The sequence below is a fragment of the Mytilus galloprovincialis genome, chromosome 1 (genome assembly GCF_965363235.1).
Source record: "Mytilus galloprovincialis chromosome 1, xbMytGall1.hap1.1, whole genome shotgun sequence".
NCBI lineage: Eukaryota > Metazoa > Mollusca > Bivalvia > Mytilida > Mytilidae > Mytilus > Mytilus galloprovincialis.
The window spans coordinates 90,620,933-90,648,218 of NC_134838.1; the positions used below are offsets into that span (position 1 = coordinate 90,620,933).

Genomic DNA, 27,286 nt, shown 5'->3' on the forward strand with positions numbered 1-27,286 from the left:
AATATAATGTTTAATACAAGATTCATTCAAATAATTTTTTTTGGTATTAATATATTTCTGAAGTAAACATCAAATCTGAAAACTTTCATTTATCTTCGTTAGTTTAAAATAAATATCTCTCTAAATTGAAAGTACAGATTCTCCCTATACTTCTCATGTGATTGGACAAGATGGCAGACGACGGAAGACTAACTTTGGTTTCTTTAGTGGTGTTTTTGACATTGTCAAGTGCCCTGGGCCAGACACCAGTGGTACTTTGGCATGGCATGGGTAAATTTTGCATATTTCACATATAATGCAATAAAAAATAATTACAAATTATGCAAAACAACATTACACAAGATATGAAGGTACTTTGGTAGGGCGGTTTGGTAGAAATGCGGGTTGTAGACTATTGGGTTACTTTCACGTGTTTGTACTTTTTGATATATGTGGTTTTTTTTGTGCTTTTAATTAGATACTGTAAAGCAACTTATTATTGTGAGCGATTTATGATTTTGTATTTTTCTCAAGAAAAAAATTAAAAATCACCGCAACCATTGGCAACAATTTAAAAATTTTCGTAGATCATGTATTTTTTGTATGTCATAATCATTAGTATGTATTATATGTCTCTGGTACTGTGTTTGCTTTTTTAATGGAAATTATGATGTCCCAATGAATTTTTGATAGAAGATAAACCTTAATTACAAGGATGGATCTTTCCTTGTTTAATATCATCCAGCACACATTTGTGAATCACAAAATTAAATTTGCAAATAATAAGATTTTTGCAATTCTGAGGGATCACCTGGGCCACCCGCTGATCATTGAATAACCTGGGAATTCTGAAAATGCCCTGCTTTGACCTGGATTTCTTAGCCTTGAGATTGATTTCATTTATTAGTGACTTTCCTTTGAAATACCGGCAATTTTGTAATTTTTTCATGAACAGGAAGTTCAGCTAGCTGTGTAAACTGTCAAATTTAGTGACCCATTAAGTGCATGGCTTCATTGAACATCTTTTGTGTCAAACACACTGTTAATTAACACCAATTACCTGAGCTTTAGGTCGTAAATAATTTGTGTACAACTTGAGTTTATACTTCCCCTTTTTTGTCACCATTCAAAATTGTTCCTTATATTTACGTTTTGGGAGTAAAATAGATTAAATCTTGTACAAATAGAATTCAAATACATATTGAAATATTACTTTACATTATTTTCATACCTTAATACAATTATAAAATAAAAAGTTGAAAAGTATTTTTTTTATCTATACTTCCTTTAACTGTTTGACTTTATCTTACTATACTCTAATTTCAATCTTGTTCTTCACATGTTTGTGCCCATTGACTGAGAAGATTTCACCTCTTTCTGCCGTCGCCATATTGGGATTTTCATAATTCCAGTTATGGTTATTAGTTTAACACCAGTGATTAATGATCAGCAAAGTAAGATCTACAAAAATGTTAATAAGACCATAGCTGTCAATTGACCCCTTAAGGCGTTATTGCCCTTTAAAGACAATTTTACACAATTTTGGTCATCAAGTTTGCTAACATTTAAAAATCTTCTTCTCTGAAACTACTGGGCCAATTACCCTCAAACTTTAAATAAATGTTCCTTATGGTATCTTGTTTATAAATTGTATCCGAAGTTATGATCCATTGACAAACATGGCCACCATGGCTAAAAATAGAACATTAGGGTCAAATGCAATTTTTGGCTTATATTTCAAAAACTAAAGCTTTTAGAGCAAATCTGACAAGGGGTAGAATTGTTCAATTGGTCAAGATCAATCGTCCCTGAAATGATCTAACGAATTGAACAACCCATTGTTGGGTTGCTGACACCGAATTGGTAGTTTTAACAAAATTTTGCAGTTTTTTGGTATTATCTTGAATATTATTATAGATAGATATATAAACTGTGAGCAGCAATAATGTTCAGCAAAGTAAGATCTACAAAAAAAATAATTTGACCAAAATTGTCAATTGACCCCTTAATGAGTTATTGCCCTTTAAAGACAATTTTACACAATTTGTTCATCAAGTTTGCTAACATTTAAAAATCTTCTCTGAAATACAGGGGAGCGATTCAGGCTCTTGTTAAAGCAATGAACTGAAACTTTTAACTAATTGATAGTTTTAAAGAAATGAATTCCAACATGAAAATGTTTGCATTTTATCTGAGAAGGGGCAAAGCCTTTTAGATCTTATTAAACAATAGTTTAAACACAAAGGTTCCTCAGAGAAAATTTCAGGGACTAAATTTTGTGCTTTCCTTTGACACCATTTGCTAGTATGGTCTTAAGGAACGAGGATAGTCTGTCATGAGGGGACAATAAATGGCTGATGTGTGTTAAGAGATAGCAATATCTTTTGCACTTAAAAAACACCCTTGTAGATTTTGAAAAATCACAGGCTAATGCTGCTTCAAGGCCAGCAAAGTGGAGAGGGATTTATATGTAACATGATGATGATGTTAATGTATATGCCCTTTTTAGCTCACCTGTCCCGAAGGGACAAGTGAGCTTATGCCATCACTTGGCGTCCGTCGTCGTCTGTCGTCGTCGTAAACTATTTCAAGAATCTTCTCCTCTGAAACTACTGGGCCAAATACTTTCAAACTTTAACTGAATGTTCCTTAGGGTATCTAATTTATAAATTGTATCCGAAGTTTTGATCTATCAACAAACATGGTCGCCATTGCTAAAAATAGAACATAGGGGTCAAATGCAGTTTTTGGCTTATAACTCAAAAACCAAAGCATTTAGAGCAAATCTGACATGGGGTAATATTGTTTATCAGGTCAAGATCTATCTGCCCTGAAATTTTCAGATGAATCAGACAACCTGTTGTTGGGTTGCTGCTCCTGAATTGGTAATTTTAAGGAAATTTTGCTGTTTTTGGTTATTCTCTTGAATATTATTATAGATAGAGATAAACTGTAAACAGGAATAATGTTCAGCAAAGTAAGATTTACAAATAAGTCAACATGACGGAAATGGTCAGTTGACCCCTTTAGGAGTTATTGCCCTTTATAGTCAATTTTTAACCATTTTTTGTAAATCTTAGTAATCTTTTACAAAAATCTTCTCCTCTGAAACTACTGGGCCAAATACTTCCAAACTTTAATTGAATGTTCCTTAGGGTATCTAGTTTGTAAATTGTATCCGAAGTTTTGATCTATCAACAAACATGGTCGCCATTGCTAAAAATAGAACATTGGGGTCAAATGCAGTTTTTGGCTTATAACTCAAAAACCAAAGCATTTAGAGCAAATCTGACATGGGATAATATTGTTTATCAGGTCAAGATCTATCTGCCCTGAAATTTTCAGATAAATCAGACAACCTGTTGTTGGGTTGCTGCCCCTGAATTGATAATTTTAAGGAAATTTTGCTGTTTTTGTTTATTATCTTGAATATAATTATAGATAGAAATAAACTGTAAACAGCAATAATGTTCAGCAAAGTAAGATCTTCAATTAAGTCAATTTGACCAAAATTGTCAATTGACCCCTTAAGGAGTTATTGCCCTTTAAAGACTTTTTTCACAATTTGTTCATCATGTTGACTTACTTTAAAAAATCTTCTCCTTTGAAACTGCTGTATCAATTTCAGCCAAACTTAGGCTAAATGAGTTTCAGAGTATCTAGTATAAATTTTATATTTTATTTCCTTGTATGTCAAGAAACATAGCTCCTATGGCTAAAATAGAACATAGGAGAAAATGATTATTTTTTTTGGCTTTTGAAGAAAATAGGACGATCCATAAAACATTTAAATAAATTGAAAAGCCAAAATAATCATTGATGAGAGATTTAACCAAAAGAATTAAGGTGAGCGATTCAGGCTCTTGAGAGCCTCTTGTTAATGATGAGTTACTATAATATAGTTTTATTGTTCAATCAGTTTCAAGTGATTCTTGTTTGATAATTCCTTAGCATAGAATTTTATTAAAAATTACATTTTCTTACTATAAAATCAATATTTTATGATTTGTTTTGTCAAAACAGAATTTTGATATTTTTCATATTATCTTTCAGGTGACAGTTGTTGTAACCCACTTAGCATGGGATCAATCAAAGGTCTGATAGAAAAACAAGTGTCCAAAGTATATGTTAAGTCCTTGGAGATTGGTGATAATATTGAAGAGGTAATATACAGTATTATTATTGCAAGGGCTTAAATATCTTCTTGCTTCAATCCACTGCACCAACATATATATATATATATAGACATTTTCACATACAGCAGTGGCGGATCCAGAGGGGGGGGTTCCGGGGGTTGAAACTGGAACCCCCCTTTTTAGATCACCTGGCCTGAAGGGCCAAGTGAGCTTTTCTTATCACATGGCGTCCGTCATCGTTAACTTTTACAAAAATCTTCTCCTTTGAAACTACTGTGCCAAATTTAACCATACTTGGCCACAATCATCATTGGGGTATCTAGTTTAAAAAATGTGTGTGGTGACCCGCCAAACCAACCTAGATGGCCGTCATGGCTTGAAATAGAACATAAGGGTAAAATGTAGATTTTGGCTTATAACTCTGAAACCAAAGCATTTAGAGCAAATCTGACATGGGGGTAAAATTGATTATCAAGTCAAGATCTATCTGCCCTGAAATTTTCAGATGAATTGGACAATCGGTTGTTGTGTGGCTGCCCTGAATTGGTAATTTCAAGGAAATTTTGCAGTTTTCGTTTATTATCTTGAATATTATTATAGATAGAGATAAACTGTAAACATCAATAATGTTTGACTAAGTAAGATCTACAAATAAGTCAACATGACCAAAATGGTCAGTTGACCCCTTAAGGAGTTATTTCCCTTTATAGTAATTTTTTTACCAATTTTTAGTAAATTTTTGTAATCTTTTACAAAAATCTTCTCCTCTGAAACTACTAGGCCAAATTTAACCAAATTAGCCACAATCATCATTCGGGAGTATCTTGTTTTAAAAATGTGTCTGGTGACCCGTCAAACCAACCTAGATGGCCGTCATAGCTAAAAATAGAACATAGGGGTAAAATGTAGATTTTGGCTTATAACTCTGAAACCAAAGCATTTAGAGCAAATATGACATGGGGGTAAAATTGTTCATCAAGTCAATATCTATCTGCCCTGAAATTTTCAGATAAATTGGACAACTGGTTGTTGGGTTGCTGCTCTCCAATTGGTAATTTTTAAGAAAGTTGCCGTTTTTGGTTATTATCTTGAATACTATTATAGATAGAGATAAACTGTAAACAGCATTAATGTTCATCAAAGTAAGATCTATAAATAAGTCAGCATGACTAAAATGGTCAGTTGACCCCTTAAGGGGTTATTGCCCTTTATAGTCAATTTTTAACAATTTTCATTAATTTGGTAAATTTTGGTAAGTTTTTACAAAATATTTTCCTCTGTAACTAAAGGGCCAAGTTCATTACAGATAGAGAAAATTTTAAGTAGCAAGAATGTTCAGTAAAGTAAAATCTACAAACACATCACCATCACCAAAAAACAATTTTGTCATGAATCCATCTGTGTCCTTTGTTTAATATGCAAATAGACCAAGGTGATTGGTCTATGTGCATATTAAACAAAGTTTTTTTATTCTAGGGTGGTAACCCCCTTTTAAAAATGTCTGGATCCGCCCTTGTACCGGTTAATATCTTGGAAGTGTTTATTACCAAATTGTTTTGGTGATTTGTACAAGCATTAACATAACTATTAAATTGCTATATATATATATATATGTTTATTTGTGAAAGCTTTTACTGTTGATTCATTAATATTCGTTGGATACCAATTTTCGTGAATTTCGTGGGGACAGGGATCACAAATTTAAATGTTCAAAGAACTACAACTTTTGTAAAGAAATGTATGCAGACTTTGCAAAAACCAGGAAATTAAATATCCACTAATGTGCAAGTTTTCTTCAATCCATGAAAATTGGTACCCACGCAAATAAATGAATCCACAGTAGTTAAAACATACTGGTATGCACTGCTTATAACTACAGGATGATCTTTTCATCAGAAAATTAACTGTAATGTCATGACGATTTAGAGTTTGATATATTATATAGACAGTACCACTGTCTTAATTGAGAATTGTACGGATTACATCAAATCAGGCAATAAAGTTGAGTTTGCGGTTAGACTATTTAGTATCTTTATTCATCAAAACTACATATAATTTTGGCTTCATATACCGTTAGTATAGTTAGTATACTTTTGGAGTATGGTCATCTGCAATGATTACAATGTCGTCAATCTTATATCTCGTTGTTCTCTTTGCCATTTGTTTCTCTGCTGTAGAGTTGGTAAATATTCACACAACCACTGTCTTATATGTTGACCTCTATCTGTATTTGGGTTGCTGTTTCATTGACATTACCTCCACCACTGATCACCCCACTGATCCTGACTGTTGAAACAAAAATGTTCCCAGCAATAACATATCATGTACTTGTATTAACAAATGTCTGTGGACAGATTGTCAAGCAATTTAAGTGAAAACGCATTTTTTACTGCTTTTATGTTCATTTTATACATTTGGAGATTTATTTTCATTGACAAGTGTACATGTTTGGGCCTGGAACATTTTATATATCAGTAGATATCCTGACTTATACCTGGGAACAGCATATCTATATGTCAATATATATGTTCCTGCTTATACTTATTAAATATTAATACATTAAATATGCATTTTTGCAGAGTAATGGTTTGATATCTAGTCTGTGAAATATCTTTTATAATGAATATGGTATTTTTCATAAGATGAGAAATTTCGTTTTTTTGCATACTTCGTTTGAATTCATTTGTAAAGTAATACTATACTTATTATAGGACACTGTAAATGGCTTCTTCCTGAATTGCAATACACAAATTAGTATGGTATGCGAAATGCTGGCTAAAGACCCAAAACTGCAGAATGGTTATAATGCCATTGGATTTTCACAGGGAGGACAATTTTTGTAAGTAATAAATTAAATATGCACTTTTACAGTGTACTGCTTGGCATTCTAGCCTACGAAATATGTATTATTATAAGTTGAAATTTAGCCTTGAACTAACTTTCAATCACTTTAAGTACTGTTAGATCAGTACTTAGTGTCTGAAACTGTCTTCTGCCTTTTTAGCTCACCTGGCCCAAAGGCCCAAGTGAGCTTTTCCCATCACTTTGCGTCCGTCGTCCATCGTCCGTCGTCGTTGTTAACTTTTACAAAAATCTTCTCCTCTGAAACTACTGGGCCAAATTAAACTAAACTTGGCCACAATTATCATTGGGGTATCTAGTTTAAAAATTGTGTCCGGTGACCCGGCCAACCAACCAAGATGGCTGCCATGGCTAAAAATAGAACATAGGGGTAAAATTCAGTTTTTGGCTTATAACTCAAAAACCAAAGCATTTAGAGCAAATCTGACATGGGGGGTAAAACTGTTTATCAGGTCAAGATCTATCTGCCCTAAAATTTTCAGATGAATCGGACAATCGGTTGTTGGGTTGCTGCCCCTGAATTGGTAAATTTTAAGGAAATTTTGCTGTTTTTGGTTATTATCTTGAATGTTATTATAGATAGAGATAAACTGTTAACAGCAATAATGTACAGCAAAGTAAGATTTACAAATAAGTCAATGTGACTGAAATGGTCAGTTGACCCCTTTTTTTTCGTAAATCTTGGTTATCATTTACAAAAATCTTCTCCTCTGAAACTACTGGGCCAAATTAATCCAAACTTGGCCACAATCATCTTTGGGGTATTTAGTTTAAAAAATGTGTCCGGTGACCTGGCCATCAAATCAAAATGGCCGCCACAGCTAAAAATAGAACATCGGGGTAAAATTCAGTTTTTGGCTTATAACTCAAAAACCAAAGCATTAAGAGCAAATCTGACATGGGTAAAATTGTTTATCAGGTCAAGATCTATCTGCCCTGGAATTTTCAGATGAATCAGACAACATGTTGTTGGGTTGCTGCCCCTAAATTGGTAATTTTAAGGAAATTTTGCTGTTTTTGGTTATTATCTTGAATATTATTATAGATAGAGATAAACTGTAAACAGCAATAATGTTCAGCAAAGTAAGATTTACAAATAAGTCAATTTGATAGAAATGGTCAATTGACCCCCTAAGGAGTTATTGTCCTTTATAGACAATTTTTAACAATTTTCATAAAATTTGTAAATTTTTATTAACATTTTCCACTGAAACTACTGGGCCAAGTTCATTATAGATAGAGGTAATTGTAAGAAGCAAGACTGTTTAGTAAAGTAAGATGTACAAACACATCACCATCACCAAAACACAATTTTGTCATGAATCCATCTGCTTCCTTTGTTTAATATTCACATAGACCAAGGTGAGCGACACAGGCTCTTTAAAGCCTCTAGTTGGTTATTATCTTGAATATTATTATAGATAGAGATAAACTGTTAACAGCAATAATGTTCAGCAAAGTTAGATCTACAAATAAGTCAACATGACTGAAATGGTCAGTTGACCCCTTTAGAAGTTATTGCCCTTTATAGTCAATTTTTAACCATTTTTCGTAAATCTTAGTAATCTTTTACAAAAATCTTCTCCTCTGAAACTACTGGGCCAAATTAATCCAAACTTGGCCACAATCATCTTTATGGTATCTAGTTTAAAAAATGTGTCCGGTGATCCGGCCATCCAACCAAGATGGCCGCCATGGCTAAAAATAGAACATAGGGGTAAAATGCAGTTTTTGGCTTATAACTCAAAAACCAAAGCATTTAGAGCAAATCTGACATGGGTATAATTGTTTTTCAGGTCAAAATCTATCTGCCCTGAAATTTCCAGATGAACCGGACAACCCGTTGTTGGGTTGCTGCCCCTAAATTGGTAATTTTAAGGAAATTTTACTGTTTTGGGTTATTATCTTGAATATTATTATAGATAGAGATAAACTTTAAACAGCAATAATGTACAGCAAAGTAAGATTTACAAATAAGTCAACATGACTAAAATGATCAATTGACCCCCTTAGGAGTTATTGTCCTTTATAGTCAATTTTAACAATTTTATAAAATTTGTAAATTTTTACTAACACTTTCCACTGAAACTACTGGGCAAAGTTCATTATAGATAGAGATAACTGTAAGCAGCAAGAATGTTCAATAAAGTAAGACGTACAAACACATCACCATCACCAAAACACAATTTTGTCATGAATCCATCTGCTTCCTTTGTTTAATATTCACGTAGACCAAGGTGAGCGACACAGGCTCTTTAGAGCCTCTAGTTGCTAGTTATTTTTCGTGCTTAGTTCCAAACTGCTGAGTCAAACCCTTTCAAGCTGACAAAAATACACAATTTTAGTATACATAAAAGAGAACTCTTTAAGACATCAACTCATTTACGAGTTCTGGCCTGACTTAACAGTGCAATTTGCTTAAGTTATCTGAAGGTCTTTCGAAGATTTAACATTTCATTATAAAAACAGGATATGATAATTGATGTCAGATGAATATCTGAAGGTCATTCTGACATGATAAATGATGTCAGATGAATCTTCCAGCAACATAAGAAGTGACTATTTTTGAAGAGGAAAATAAAAGGTGAAGGTCAGAAATGGACTATTACAAAACCATGCTACCTAACTTCAGTTTTAACTAGTCAGTAGATTTTGGTGTAGACTGAACAATCAGAATTAGGTTAACACTTTCTTGGATGGTTTTACAATTTGCCCAAGGCCAATACTTTCTTTCTGTACTATTTTACTCTTCTTGCATTGTAAGAGTGAAGAAATTTAGAAATAGTTCAGCTCCAATAACATTTCCACAATATGCAATGCAAAAACTGATAAAATATCTGAAGTTATACATTACATTCCTAGATTTCACAGCATATGGCAATGTTTGCTATTCTACTTTTGAATCAGTGGAAACTATAGTCAATATTATATTCACAATTTCATATAATTACAGAGAATTTAAAGCACACATCAATCCATTTAAATATCTTCTTATCAATGCAACAGAAAAAGAAATACTTAAAAAATGTCTAATTAATAGAATTTTTTGATTTTTTGAAAAAAAATCTTGGTAAAATAGAAAATCAATGATATTAATTGAAGCAGGTAATGAAATCTTGCTTGTTTTTAGTATCTGATCAGTTTTTAATGCTAGTTAACAGTGCAAGTAATTGATATTAATTATGCAGAGTATTCTAAAGATTAAAAACACCAAGGTTACACAATTTATTTCCCAAAAGAAACATACCATTTTAAGAGATATATTGTACAGAAATACGAAATATTTCAATAGGTTGCAAGTCAATGAAAACAAAACTTTATAGATAAGTTGCATCCTTTTCTAAATTAGTAAATTTCATCGACACATTCAAAGCCAAATTATGTAATAATCAATATTTATGTTTGCAGGATGTTAAAAATTTATGGGATTGACTTAAAGCAAAAGTATAAATTATGACTTCTGTCTTTATAAAAATTATTACAGTGTATATAGATTTTTCTTTTTTTATGATTTTGTCCTACACATTGTTAGTTCTAATGATTGATTATGTCATTTATTTGACTATATATAACGCATGAAACAACACTTGTTATTCTGAATAATGTCTGATTAAATGTTATGTTAGATACCAGGTGCTCCATTCCATAGCAGACCAATTTCAGAGTTCCCATGGGTTTCCATAACCAATGTTTTATTTTCAACTTATTACTAAGAATTTATGTACATTTTCAGACCTCCAATGGTTGATGACTTTTCGATGTAGAGTTATGAATAGACTTTTAAAGATACCTCTAAAAACCAACCAATGGCAATACTAAAAACAGTTACAAAGCTGATATATTTGATTTAGAATTATCTTATTATACATCAAGGAATGCTCTAACCAACTTGCATGAAATTTTGTAAATTTATTTTTACGTGAGCTCCCTTTTGATTCTTACAAATTTAGATTTTAGGTTTCAAAGTTATTGGTTTTTTGTCAATCCTGCAACTTTTGTTGCAGAAAGCTCTTCATAGGGATAGTGATCTGGCGGCGGCTACGGCACGGCTTTAGCTAACTTTTTAAAAGCTTTATATTTTAGAAGGTGTAAGACATGGATGCTTAATACTTTGTATATAGATGCCTCATGTTACGAAGTTTCCGTCAGTCACATGTTCAATGTCCTTGACCTCATTTTCATGGTTCAGTGACTACTTGAAAAAAAGTTAAGATTTTTTGTGATGTTAAATTCTCTCTTATTATAAGCAATAGGATAACTATATTTGGTAGGTGTGTACCTTGCAAGGTCCTCATGCCCATCAGACACTTGACCATGACCTCATTTCATGGATCAGTGAACAAGGTTAAGTTTTGATGGTCAAGTCCATATCTCAGATACTATAAGCAATAGGTCTAGTATATTGGGTGTATGGAAGGACTGTAAGGTGTACATGTCCAACAGGCAGGTGTCATCTGACCTTGACCTCATTTTCATGGTTCAGTGGTTATAGTTAAGTTTTTGTGTTTTGGTTTGTTTTTCTTAAACTATAAGCAACAGGTCAACTATATTTGTTGTATAGAAGAATTGTTAGATGTACATGTCTGCCTGGCATGGTTAATCTGACCTTGACATCATTTTCATTGTTCAGTGGTCATCGTTTAGTTTTCTTGGTTAATGTTAAGTTTATGTGACAGTTGTAATAAAGCTTTATATTTAGGACTATCAACATAATATCAATGATTAGTAAAGAAGGCATTTGTAACATGTGAGAAGACACCTCTTTCCTGTTTTCTGCAACTGAATTAATATGAGTGGGGATATATATGCTTAGCAAATAATACCTAGATGCTTTCTTGTATGGATGTAAAGTAAAGGTACAAAAGATAACTATTATTTAAATGTATACATGATAATTTGTTTATTTAATGTAGGAGAGCAGTTGCCCAGCGATGTCCCAGTCCACCCATGATTAACTTGATCTCTGTAGGAGGACAACACCAAGGTAATGACAGCCATTTACATTGAATTGTATCCTAAATGTTGCATGTCAGTAAATACCTTTGTATGCTTAGAAATAATCTGTTACCACTGCAATGGTTATGTTTGACTTCATATCACAAGCTTAGATGCAGCCCATTATCTCTATGAAAAACTTACTGAATGGCAGACCATGCTTAATCTGTTATTTTTATAACTCCTTTTTTTTTTAATTAACATTTTAAGTTCATTTAAACCAACAACAGAGAACTTTTCTGACCACTTGGCATTTGTTATATGTCACAGACTTTTCAGAAACTCTTGAGCCAATTATTACCAATGTTTAAGATGGACCTCAACAAACTTATTGTTTTTTGTGTATCCAAGTTCCAATATTCAATATATGCGGTGGGGGCAGACATGGCCTCTGAGTAACTGAAACTCAAAACACCTTTTTAAAATAACTGGTCCTAATTTATTATGAAATGGTAGAGATGATCCTATTATGATTTTCTACAAAACTTCACATTTTGCTTCTTATTTCTTTCCTAAAATCTTATTTGTTATGAAGCAGAACTACTTTAATCAACAAACTCAAATTGTTTTAGGTTTTATATAAAACAGAAAGCTTAATATTCTGTGTATAGAATACAAATTTAGATTATGTTGTTCAAATGACCCCCACCCTCCCTTTGTGGGAAACATTTGGTTGATTATTAAGGGAATCACTGAAGCATAATAGGAGTGGGCCCCTTATATGCTGATAGTGGGCCTCCCCTTATGAAAATTTCTGGATCCGTCCACTGCCTGAAATTTGTGATCAAGCTTCATGTGAACAAATTGATCGACAATGTGATGGGTTTTCAGATTTTTCAGTCCTTAAGTCCCTTTTACCAAATATTTAACATAATAACCATGTATGAAATTTTTGGAACATTTTTCTTTGGCTTCATTTAGAAGCTTCCTAAAATATCTTATATTGTATCGTGAGAACGTGCTATACTGTCTAATGCAGTTTCATATCCATTGTTCACCACTTTCCTGATGACTTAATACTTTTAAGTTTTTTTGTTTATTAATGAGCAATGCCTCACAGTTCTAATTCGTATTTTTTGTTTCTCTAGATAAATACTCCTTTAATGACTGAGTTTTATACAATCTTGATGACAGAACACTTCTATAATGGATTTCCAGACACCAATTATTTGTTCAATAACATTTTATTGGAGATAAATGTTTGACAAAAAGCAATCTTTTCTAGTAATTAACCACTTGAGAATTCTCAGCAGAATATATGTCTTGAATAGATTTTTTTCAGTCTGTTAATACAATGCATATGTTTTTGTCTTCTGTAATTCAGATTCTTTCAATATGTTTTACTCTAGCTGTCTCTTTCAGTTAGAAGAATAAACGAACGTGCCTTTTGATATAATATAATTACAGTCTCATCAATTCTAACAAATATAGTTATTTTCATCAAATAATTCTTGGCTTATTTGCTGAATTTTATTGTTTTGCCTACAGACTAAAACAAAATTTGCATCAATTTAGAATGATAGCATTTAGGTTTTTTTTCCCCTTATTCTACCATATTATTTTGGTTGTAAAAGTCAGGCAATTTGTTTTCTATTTTGAATGGTTTCATCAACAAATGGAAGTTTTTAACGACCTTGACTGGCTATACAGCCCTTGCACAGTCGGTATGGTTTCATAATTTATTTTACAAGAACAGTTTATTATACCCCCGCTTTAAATTATACCACGCTTAAAAAAAGGGGGGGTATACTGTTTTACCTCTGTCTGTCAGTCCGTCCGTCAGTCCGTCCATCAGTCCGTCCATCAGTCCATCCGTCCGTCAGTCAGTCCGTCCCATGAAACTTTCGTCACATTTTTCTCAGGAACTACACATCCACCCTTTCTGTAATTTGGTATCAACATTTATATATGTCAGCCATACCGTGTGATGCGTTTTCAGATTCATCACTTGACAACTTCCTGTTTACCGAACACTTGTCTGATTTTACACATGATAGCCAAGTTGAAAATTTTCGTCACATTTTTCTCAGGAACTACAATACAAGGATTTTTGAAATTTGGTTTCAGGATTTATATAAGTCAGCTATACCGTGTGATGCGTTTTCAGATTCATCACTCAACAACTTCCTGTTTACCGAACACTTGTATGATTTTACACATGATAGCCAAGTTGAAAATTTTCGTCACATTTTTCTCAGGAACTACAATACAAGGATTTCTGAAATTTGGTTTCAGGATTTATATAAGTCAGGTATACCGTGTGATGCGTTTTCAGATTCATCACTCGACAACTTCCTGTTTACCGAACACTTGTATGATTTTACGCATGATAACCAAGTTAAAAATTTTCGTCACATTTTTCTCAGGAACTACAATACAAGGATTTCTGAAATTTGGTTTCAGGATTTTTATAAGTCAGCTATACCGTGTGATGCGTTTTCAGATTCATCACTCGACAACTTTCTGTTTACCGAACACTTTTTTTTTACACTATTAATATTATCCACTTGCGGCGGGGGTATCATCAGTGAGCAGTAGCTCGCAGTTTCACTTGTTTGCTTGGTTATGGGTTTTGATCATTGTTAAAGGCCATTTGTGACCTATTCATCTCAACAATTTCCTTTTGGTCTTTTGGTTTATGGATAGTTTTCTCATTAATCCACATCTCCTTATTTTTGCATTTGTCCTTATATTATAATGATATGGTTCCTTTAATATTGGCTGTTCCCTAATGACTTCCTCATTACTACATTGACTACTTCTAATTACCGTTCTCTACTTACTATATGCTGTTTTGTAACTGTTCCATACCCAGTATATACTGTTCCTTATTGATTGTTCCCTACCCAGTATATACTGTTCCTTATTAAGTGTTGTCTACCAGTATATACTTGTCCATAAAAAACTGTTGTCTACCAGTATATACTGTTCCTTATTAATTGTTCCCTACCCAGTATATACTGTTCCTTATTGATTGTTCCCTACCCAGTATATACTGTTCCTTATTGATTGTTCCCTACCCAGTATATACTGTTCCTTATTGATTGTTCCCTACCCAGTATATACTGTTCCTTATTGATTGTTCCCTACCCAGTATATACTGTTCCGTATTGATTGTTCCCTACCCAGTATATACTGTTCCTTATTAATTGTTCCCTACCCAGTATATACTGTTCCTTATTGATTGTTCCCTACCCAGTATATACTGTTCCGTATTGATTGTTCCCTACCCAGTATATACTGTTCCTTATTGATTGTTCTCTACCCAGTATATACTGTTCCTTATTGATTGTTCCCTACCCAGCATATAGTGTTCCTTATTAAGTGTTGTCTATCAGTATATACTTGTCCATATTAACTGTTGTCTACCAGTATATACTTGTCGATATTAACTGCTGTCTACCAGTATATACTGTGCCTTATTGATTGTTCCCTACCCAGTATATACTGTTCCTTATTGATTGTTCTCTACCCAGTATATACTGTGCCTTATTGATTGTTCCCTACCCAGTATATAGTGTTCCTTATTAAGTGTTGTCTACCAGTATATACTTGTCCATAATAACTGTTGTCTACCACTACCAGTATATACTGTTCCTTATTGATTGTTCCATACCCAGTATATACTGTGCCTTATTGATTGTTCCCTACCCAGCATATAGTGTTCCTTATTAAGTGTTGTCTACCAGTATATACTTGTCCATATTAACTGTTGTCTACCAGTATATACTGTTCCTTATTGATTGTTCCCTACCCAGTATATACTGTTCCTTATTAAGTGTTGTCTACCAGTATATACTTGTCCATATTAACTGTTGTCTACCAGTATATACTGTGCCTTATTGATTGTTCCCTACCCAGCATATAGTGTTCCTTATTAAGTGTTGTCTACCAGTATATACTTGTCCATATAAAAGTGTTGTCTACCAGTATATACTTGTCCATATTAACTGTTGTCTACCAGTATATACTTGTCCATATTAACTGTTGTCTACCAGTATATACTGTGCCTTATTGATTGTTCCCTACCCAGCATATAGTGTTCCTTATTAAGTGTTGTCTACCAGTATATACTTGTCCATATTAACTGTTGTTTACCAGTATATACTTGTCCATATTAACTGTTGTCTACCAGTATATACTGTGCCTTATTGATTGTTCCCTACCCAGCATATAGTGTTCCTTATTAAGTGTTGTCTACCAGTATATACTTGTCCATAAAAAAGTGTTGTCTACCAGTATATACTTGTCCATATAAAAGTGTTGTCTACCAGTATATACTTGTCCATATTAACTGTTGTCTACCAGTATATACTTGTCCATATTAACTGTTGTCTACCAGTATATACTGTTCCGTATTGATTGTTCCCTACCCAGCATATAGTGTTCCTTATTAAGTGTTGTCTACCAGTATATACTTGTCCATATTAACTGTTGTCTACCAGTATATACTGTTCCGTATTGATTGTTCCCTACCCAGCATATATTGTTCCTTATTGATTGTTCCCTACCCAGCATATAGTGTTCCTTATTAAGTGTTGTCTACCAGTATATACTTGTCCATAAAAAACTGTTGTCTACCAGTATATACTTGTCCATATTAACTGTTGTCTACCAGTATATACTTGTCCATATTAACTGTTGTCTACCAGTATATACTGTTCCGTATTGATTGTTCTCTACCCAGTATATACTGTTCCTTATTGATTGTTCCCTACCCAGCATATAGTGTTCCTTATTAAGTGTTGTCTACCAGTATATACTTGTCCATATTAACTGTTGTTTACCAGTATATACTTGTCGATATTAACTGCTGTCTACCAGTATATACTGTTCCGTATTGATTGTTCCCTACCCAGTATATACTGTTCCTTATTAAGTGTTGTCTACCAGTATATACTTGTCCATATTAACTGTTGTTTACCAGTATATACTTGTCGATATTAACTGCTGTCTACCAGTATATACTGTTCCATATTTATTGTTCCCTACCCAGAATATACTGTTCCTTATTAAGTGTTGTCTACCAGTATATACTTGTCCATATTAACTGTTGTCTACCAGTATATACTGTTCCGTATTGATTGTTCCCTACCCAGTATATACTGTTCCTTATTAAGTGTTGTCTACCAGTATATACTTGTCCATATTAACTGTTGTTTACCAGTATATACTTGTCGATATTAACTGCTGTCTACCAGTATATACTGTTCCGTATTTATTGTTCCCTACCCAGAATATACTGTTCCTTATTAAGTGTTGTCTACCAGTATATACTTGTCCATATTAACTGTTGTCTACCAGTATATACTGTTCCGTATTGATTGTTCCCTACCCAGTATATACTGTTCCTTATTAAGTGTTGTCTACCAGTATATACTTGTCCATATTAACTGTTGTTTACCAGTATATACTTGTCGATATTAACTGCTGTCTACCAGTATATACTGTTCCGTATTTATTGTTCCCTACCCAGAATATACTGTTCCTTATTAAGTGTTGTCTACCAGTATATACTTGTCCATATTAACTGTTGTCTACCAGTATATACCGTTCCGTATTGATTGTTCCCTACCCAGTATATACTGTTCCTTATTAAGTGTTGTCTACCAGTATATACTTGTCCATATTAACTGTTGTTTACCAGTATATACTTGTCGATATTAACTGCTGTCTACCAGTATATACTGTTCCGTATTTATTGTTCCCTACCCAGAATATACTGTTCCTTATTAAGTGTTGTCTACCAGTATATACTTGTCCATATTAACTGTTGTCTACCAGTATATACTGTTCCGTATTGATTGTTCCCTACCCAGTATATACTGTTCCTTATTAAGTGTTGTCTACCAGTATATACTTGTCCATATTAACTGTTGTTTACCAGTATATACTTGTCGATATTAACTGCTGTCTACCAGTATATACTGTTCCGTATTTATTGTTTTCTACCCAGAATATACTGTTCCTTATTAAGTGTTGTCTACCAGTATATACTTGTCCATATTAACTGTTGTCTACCAGTATATACTGTTCCGTATTGATTGTTCCCTACCCAGTATATACTGTTCCTTATTAAGTGTTGTCTACCAGTATATACTTGTCCATATTAACTGTTGTTTACCAGTATATACTTGTCGATATTAACTGCTGTCTACCAGTATATACTGTTCCGTATTTATTGTTCCCTACCCAGAATATACTGTTCCTTATTAAGTGTTGTCTACCAGTATATACTTGTCCATATTAACTGTTGTCTACCAGTATATACTGTTCCGTATTGATTGTTCCCTACCCAGTATATACTGTTCCTTATTAAGTGTTGTCTACCAGTATATACTTGTCCATATTAACTGTTGTTTACCAGTATATACTTGTCGATATTAACTGCTGTCTACCAGTATATACTGTTCCGTATTGATTGTTCCCTACCCAGTATATACTGTTCCTTATTAAGTGTTGTCTACCAGTATATACTTGTCCATATTAACTGTTGTTTACCAGTATATACTTGTCGATATTAAGTGTTGTCTACCAGTATATACTGTTCCGTATTGATTGTTCCCTACCCAGTATATACTGTTCCTTATTAAGTGTTGTCTACCAGTATATACTTGTCCATATTAACTGTTGTTTACCAGTATATACTTGTCGATATTAAGTGTTGTCTACCAGTATATACTGTTCCTTATTGATTGTTCCCTACCCAGTATATACTGTTCCTTATTAAGTGTTGTCTACCAGTATATACTTGTCCATATTAACTGTTGTCTACCAGTATATACTGTTCCTTATTAAGTGTTGTCTACCAGTATATACTTGTCCATATTAACTGTTGTCTACCAGTATATACTGTTCCTTATTGATTGTTCCCTACCCAGTATATACTGTTCCTTATTAAGTGTTGTCTACCAGTATATAGTGTTCCTTATTAAGTGTTGTCTACCAGTATACTGTGGATTCATTTATTTTCATGGTTATGAATTTTCGTGGATAGCCGAAAACTTGCATTTTCATGGATATTTGATTTCGTGGTTTGGCCAATCCTATTGAAAATATGTTATTTGTTAAACATTTGAATATGTGGTTCACCTCATGTAACCACGAAACCAACGAAAATTGGTATCCAATGAATAAAAATGAATCCAAAGTATACTGTTCCCTACCAGTATATACTGTTCCTTATTATCTGTTCCATACCAATATATAATGTACATTATTTCCTATTCCCAACCCAGTATATACTGTTCCATATTGACTGTTCCCTAGCTACCCTAGTATATATATTATTTATTGTCCCGAATTCATTGCTCCTTAATAACAATGTGCAACTGGATATTAAGCAACCATCAATCAATCAATCTTTATGAACAGTTACTCAATGAATATTTCTCTTTAATAAAATAAATATGTCTAACTTAACATTTTTATGCGTGACAGTGTTTTGTTTTTGATTACATGTTTTATTGTTTATACAATTTCATGGCAATCAATTTTAATGAAAGCAGAAGTACAAGTTAACTTCATGCATGCAATTACTTTTGCAAACTAATGGAGCTTAACAAATGTTTTTTCCTAGTATCAATTCTACTCTACATTGATCAGTACAGATAGCTTTTGACATACAATTTAGATTATTTAAATATAATTCGAATAGTGTATTTTTACTGGGTCATTTTCCATTTTCAAGGTGATACATGTACTTTAAAAAACTACTGTAAGTTAGATTTAAAAGAAAGGGTCAATATTAAACAAACAAAAAAAACAAAGTAAATATGATTGTAGAATGAACCTTTTGCTTCTATATGTGAAACAAGCAACAATCATCCAATCCTATGAACAGTTCATCATTTCAAATGTTACCACAGGATCTTGAGTGTTGAAAAGATAAGATATAAATTTGAGGCTTGAACATTTTCCATAGTCTATAGTCAATAGCCTACCACTGAAATTAAGAAAATGAAATGAAATACACAGGTTATTTATTTTCTTATAATTAACATGATTATTCAAAATAGAAAAACAAAATGGGTAAAGTTCTGACTAAATAAAAACCTTTCTTCAGCTTAAAAAATATGGATAAAATCTATAACCCTTCACCTCCTATTTTCAAATATTAAATTTGTCATAGAAATAAAAATATCAGTATATAGTTTGGTGGATTGAAAGACACACAAGCTATTAAATACAAAAGTGTCATGATTTTGCTGCAAAACGATATAACATATTGTATAAATCAGACAGTTGTTCTTGATCTCAATCTATAGGTTTAATAGATGGTTGAGTCAATATTTCAAAAGTGTAATAAATCAGTCTGCAGAAATCCAAAAGTGGATTGTCTTTCTTCTTCTATGTAATTACAACATATAAATGTTGTTTGCTATCTCTTTAAATACAGACATATTACTTTTCTACATTGGCTAGAGGTATAGGGGGAGGGTTGAGATCTCATAAACATGTTTAACCCCGCCGCAATTTTGCGCCTGTCCCAAGTCAGGAGCCTCTGGCCTTTGTTAGTCTTGTATGATTTTAAATTTTAGTTTCTTGTGTATAATTCGGAGTTTAGTATGACGTCCATTATCACTGTACTATTATGCATATTTTAGGGGCCAGCTGAAGGACACCTACGGGTGCGGGAATTCTCGCTACATTGAAGACCCATTGGTTGCCTTCGGCTGTTGTTTGCTCTATGGTCGGGTGGTTGTCGCTTTGACATATTCACCATTTCCTTTCTCAATTTTATATAAAGTTATCATGAAGAGCCTAAGGTCAGGGTTACTAACCAGAATATTTCTTTTGTTGTAGGTGTGTATGGATTTCCTCGATGCCCTGGCGGTAATTCAACCTTGTGTGATGAGGTCAGGAGACTACTCAATCTTGGAGCTTATATAGAGTATGTGTTTTTTTTATTATTTCATGCAAATAAAAAACAATAGAAAACAGCAAAGAACAATGTGCAATCAGATACCATTAGATTTTTTTCACTAAAAGTTTACTATTAACAGACACCATATGTTATTTGTTTTAATAATATAATGCATGTTTTTGCAAAGAAAAAAATTACCTTATTCTGTTTCACAAAATTTCATAGATCTTTAAAGGTAAAAAAACATGGACTATTTGTTTATAACTTATTTCCTCATATATCTCAAAACTGTTTACTTTACTTATCTTTTTCTTTATTTTAGTGCAATTCAGGATAGGTAAGTTTATAAACTTCAAGGCAGCAGAGCAACAGGAACTAAAATATAAGAATTCTTTGGAATTGTAAGATAATTTTCCTCATAAACATGAATTTTATTTTTTTTCAATGAAATATTGCATGAAAAAGATAAGATCTCTGCTTTTAATGGTATTTTTTGGCATGCCTGCTGCATGCTTAATTTGCCAGAATTGAACATATTCAATATGTTGTAGACAGCTTTTTTATCTGTCCAATTAGATATCATAGTTTGAGGTGAATACATGCATGTCATGACAACATTACTAATAAGTCTGATTCCCAGATGCAGGAATTCTGTTTGTACATCAATATGTGAATCAAACATATTAAAGAACATATTTATCTTAATTCAGAAACAGAAGATGCTTTTGAGAAAGTGAAATTCCACATCTTTAAAATTATAAATGAAAGGAATGTAGAGATTAATATTTAGATAAATTTTTTTCCACAGAAAATATAATAGTCCTTCCCTTCAGCAATATAGATATTAAAAACCTGATATACATGTTTTACAGGTTGGTTCAGGCTGAGTATTGGCATGACCCAATGAATGAAGATGAGTACAAGCAGAAAAGCGTTTTCTTAGCAGATATTAACCAGGAAAATGTAATATATTTAGAATTATAGATAATTAATCATTTCATATTGGTGTGAACAAAAGCATGAAGACTTTAACATTTTACCTTAAAACAATATCTCAACAAAGGAGTAGGTTCAGTAAGACCCCTTTTTGGTCCCAAAATATATCAGTTTTACAAAATTGTGAAAATGCAATCTTTAAGCTATTTACTGCAAAGTAGAAAGCTTCTGCTGCATATATATGGACTATTTTTTTTACAATACAATGCACATATATTGGGTACTAGCATCATTAAGTCATGCTAAATTACTGAAATCTTCACAATTTGAGCATTTTAGTTAAATTTTATACGGTTTCCGTCTTAAATGAAAGTGGCCGCATTCGTGTTCATTCATAATATTGAAATGTAAGTTGTATTTGATGATAATACATAACATATATAAAGGTTGAGGATGAACACGGATGAGGCCACTTTTATTTTTAACAAAAACCATCTGAAAAGTGACGTTTTTTGGCATATTTGATAGATTTTTCATATTTAAGCTTGAATCGGAGCGTTTTTATTGACTAAATCAGTTAAAATCTATCACATAAACTAATTGAATCAATTGAAATAGACAATTAAGTGTTTAAAAAGTGTCCAAAATCTTTCGTTAGATGAACCTGAAATTTGAGGCCAAAATCGGCCCTTACCGGACCTACTCCTTTATTGTTTTATACTACTGTATAATTACATTAGATGTATGTTTCATTATAATATTTTATTCTGATTGGCTAACTGCACATCACGTGTTATTCCGTAAGCAGTTGCAATGCTCAATACAACTTTTCATTCATGATAACACGTGCTCCAACAATAAAGTGCACAGGTGAATTAAATAATAAAATAAATAAAATTCGTGTTTTCATAATCATAGTTAAAAAATGTAATTATAAGTATTGAATGCTTCTTTTTGTAACTTTATAGGGTTGTAAAAGCGTTGACCGTGCGTACATTTTTAGAATGAAGCGCTTCCGCGCTTCATACAAAATGTACTTCGGTCAACGCTTTTACACCCCAATAAATTTACAAAAAGAAGCATTCAATTCTTAAGTACTGATACTAGTTACTTTAGGGCTAACAACAAATAGATGAATTTTAATGTTTTCAATTGTGTACACAGCATTGGCTGTTTGGATCAAACTGCAGATTTAGTATTCTTAAGACAAAAAAATGGATAATCTGATGTCAGTGAATTAACAATTTATTGTATGAAATATTTTAAATCTGAATTTCCTATTATATAAAAATACTATACAGAGATATAGATTTTGTAATTATATGTCATTAATAATTTATTTGTATAAACTTAAGAATTATTCAGGAAATGTTTGGTTTATTTTTACAATCAGGAAGGATGCTCACAGTATTATAACCATGATGATAGAAATTTTAATGTATTCAAAACAAAATGAACCCACAATAAGTTATAATATTTGTCCAAACTAAAGGCAATACATAAATGAAAACCAATTCAACCCACAATAAATTATTATTTTATCCTAGAGTCAATTGATAAAAGACGCATAACCTTACATTTTAGCCAAAAAATAAATATAATAGTTTTTGTCTTTGCATGGATGAAAGCATATTTCATTGTTCTTCGTTTTTAGAGAAAAGTGAAATTCATTGTCTCATTGACAATTATAATGGCATCTTATTTTTAAAAGGAACAGTGACCTTGATCTTTGAGCTATTGACCCATAAATCTGTAATCTTTTTCCCCCTTCCTGTCATTTTACATAAGTAAAAAGGCTTGAACATTATCTGTTGAACCCAAACTGAATGGGTTTCTTTCCTTTCTCCCATATTTTCCATTGGTATAAGTGTTGTTATAATAATTTTAGAGAAAACTCAAGATTTTACCCAATTAGCATTTGTTTTGTACACTTTGACTGGCTGACAGACAGACAACAGCAACGACAGATGCTGCTAAAAATATTTTTGGGAGCCTAGATATATTGTATTATTACATTGGTTGCAATGAATTACATTGATTTCCCAGTTAGATAAAAACTGATAATTTCACATGTGAAATAAATCTCTGACGTCATACATATATTCATCGATTTTAAGGGGCCACAATTGTTTTATTATACCGAACTAACAGTGGAAGGGCATTTCGAACACTTACTATAGTGTCTATATTTTTAACATAACACACAGACTGATGTTTGAAAATATATTTGTGTTCGAATTTCTCGAATTTACAACAAAAGTAGAATCTTTTTGTAAAATATTGATGGCCCTGAAAAGGACCATTTATAAGAGATATTATCGCCTGCTGGCACTCTCAGCTCTTTTCATGTCCAATGCCTTATTTCCTCGTCTTTCGATGGGCTTCCACAGGTGTAACGTGAACGCTGCCATTTTGTTTATTTACGTCTGTGACGTCATTTTCATGGGAGGTAATTGAAGTACAAATCAACAAACTCAAAAGGTTATTCACCGGTGAATAATAGGGTTATTCACCGCTGGTGTAAATTTTTAGGGTTATTCGTCCTTCCTTGCAATTGAATGAAAATTAACTGAATTATTCCATGTCTCATGATAAGGTTTCACCCAATAGAATTGTTTGAAATATATGTAAGGTATAATAATAGGTGTTGTCAAGACGTGGATAACATTGGATCAAAACAAATTGTCAATGTGTAGGAAAAAGATATAGTTCCTTACATCTTCTACATTAATTTCATAAAAAAAAAGCCATTTGCCAATGTAATAAAAAGAATAACTAATCGCCGTATTTGAATATCAAAAATAAGACAACTTGTGACCGAACGCGTTGTCTTATTTTTGATATTCAAATACGGCGATTAGTTATACTATAATCAATGTTATAAATTGAGTATAGAAACCCCCATTCAGACTTTGGTCACACACTCACCCTTTTGTGTAAAGGAATTTAGCCTATTTTAAAATACATTCAATATCACATAGGGGTATCTGTGACTTATAAACAGTTACTGTTATTTCTCAATATTTACGGTATTCAAATCAGTGTATAACTCACTATTTTACTTTTCAGAAAATGAATGCTACCTACAAAACCAATTTGATGAAAGTGAAGAATATTGCTCTTGTTAAGTTCTTGGATGATGGTATGGTACAACCCAGAGACAGTGAGGTAAGACACACTTTTATACTCTTACAAATACTGTGCCAGGAAGGGATTTAGTTACTAGTATGGGTGCTATAAACAGTTGTTGGTGAAAAAGTATCATGTTTTTTGTATTTGGTTGTAAAGATATGTTAATTAACTTCAATTAAAACAGGTTGAATGATTAAAATAATTTAAAAAATTAGATTAAATATTCATGTTTTGAGGGGAGACAACACTGTAAACAGTCTGTTTTTTTTGGCAGTGAAAATTCAAAACTTCTTTGCAGCCACTGTAGCTCTTTTCGGAGCAGGCGAACGTACCCTGAAATATGAATTTTTTGAAAGAACAGGTAAAAATCTATGAAATTCATACAACTTTGATTATGAAAAATGTGCAGGTATCATGTCTTCAGGGGTGTGCACATGACCTGATTTCAGGTTTTTTAAGCTTAGATTAGGCAATGTTTTTCCCAGTTTCTCTGGATAAAACTTTTTTATACTATTAAAAGTACACTTTTTTTTTATTCCATTATAAACTAGAGAACATTCTGATTCCAGTGATATCTAGTTTTATACAGGTATCTTTATTAATCAGTCCACCACTAAGGGTCACTTATACATGGTCCCTCAATATATGACGTCATAGAAAAAAACTGTTGATTGCACCCTATGTATGGACTGAATAACATCTTATATTTCAGGAGGAGACAACTATTATTATGAAAACGACTATAAAATATGGACGAATAAAAGTACCTGAGAAAAAATAACAAATTGAATCAAAAGAAACACTGAATTTTGTGTAACAAATAGTGATACATTCACCATATTATAATTCCTTTAATTGAATTATGGCTGTTCAGCACACTATCTGTTTGACTATATTCCATTATATAAAAGAGCAAAATATAACCTGCAAAACGCAACAAAACAATCCTTGATGTTTGAGTCGTGACTGTAAACAGCCTCAGTTTAATGAAGTATTGCTACTAAGTGAGCGGCTCTAAATTTCCCCTACATTCATACTTTCAGTGATAATTAAATAATTTCTTTGTTATTTTTTAGTGGTTTGGTTTCTACAACCCAGGACAAGCAAAGACTGTATACAACCTAACCCAGTCAAAGTTATACACACAGGTAAATTCATTATTACAGTGAAATCATCAGTTTAATGTCTGGTATACCATGTCAAGGTCATCAGCCTTTTCATTTTGTAATTCAAGAAATGGAATAAATCATGATGCTGTTCATAGACTGAAGAGATGCTGTGTTCCATAATGTTTGGAGGGGTTTTTATTTTGGTGCAAAATATAGGTTTTAAATTTGTGTACCCCTACTCTCCCTCATCACACAAGCGTAATTTCTTTTTCGAATCAAAAGTAGATAATTATCTTTTTTCTCCAATTTTTATTATTAAAGTAATTTGGTAATTTTTATTGTTTATAGGATTTGCTTGGTCTGAAACAGATGAATGAAGCTGGACGTCTTCATTTCTTAGCTAGTCCTGGCGATCATCTCCAATTTACAGAGGAATGGTTCATCAGCAATATTGTCAACAAATTCCTCAAGTAGAACATTACAAGGACATGATGCACACGAACATGACTGTGATTCTTCTAAAATTAACTTTTTTATTTTTAAAATTAAATGATGCATCAATTTGAAATACTCAATAAGTTTGTTATTATATTATTGTTAAGATCATCAGAAATTACACATATCACAGACATAACTTTAATTAAAATAAAAGAAAGGTGCAACAATAGTTATTTTATATGAGGTGAAAAGATAAACAGTTAATTTTTTTTCAGATATGTATAATTCTCCACATTTTCTAAATTGTTCTAAGGTTTGCTTGTAAATATTTATTATACTCAAACATTGTTGCTTCAAATAGATGTGCAGTATTAATTTTTTTTTAAATTCCTGTTTCAATTATTAAAATTTCTAGTATATGGATCACTTGAAGAAAAACTTGTCTCCTTTTAATTTCTTAAAATTTATATATTTTTTTGTATATTTAAGAAATTTGTCTTCAAACTTTGATATTTTTTAAATGCTTTATCAATATATGGGAAGAAGTATATTTTTCTAGTAATGTAATGATTGCAGGGTACAAATGAGTGCTTTTATAAACAATTCCATCAATTACAATGAATATGACAGTTATTTTTCTAATAATAGACAAAACAGACGGGTAGATTTTTTACTAAGAAATGAATTGTTAAATCAATAGAATCAGTAATGGGAGCAAGATTCTTATGTATGATTGTAATTTATGTAATTTATACTTTGTCTCTACTGTTATATCATTTTTCTATAATTTGTTTTGTAAGACTTAATTTATATAAAATAAAATTAACATTCCA

At 32.2% G+C, this 27,286-nt stretch overlaps 1 protein-coding gene across 1 annotated transcript; it reads left to right on the forward strand.

Moving 5' to 3' along the window:
* The first annotated feature begins 131 nt into the window (after positions 1 to 131).
* Positions 132 to 27,286, forward strand: LOC143044370 (palmitoyl-protein thioesterase 1-like). Its single transcript, XM_076216349.1, has 10 exons — positions 132 to 270; positions 4,033 to 4,142; positions 6,827 to 6,954; positions 11,891 to 11,961; positions 20,778 to 20,865; positions 21,161 to 21,175; positions 21,711 to 21,801; positions 24,844 to 24,942; positions 25,983 to 26,054; positions 26,364 to 27,286. The coding sequence occupies exons 1-10, from the start codon at positions 171 to 173 to the stop codon at positions 26,487 to 26,489; spliced, it is 900 nt and encodes a 299-aa protein (XP_076072464.1). The 5' UTR covers positions 132 to 170; the 3' UTR covers positions 26,490 to 27,286.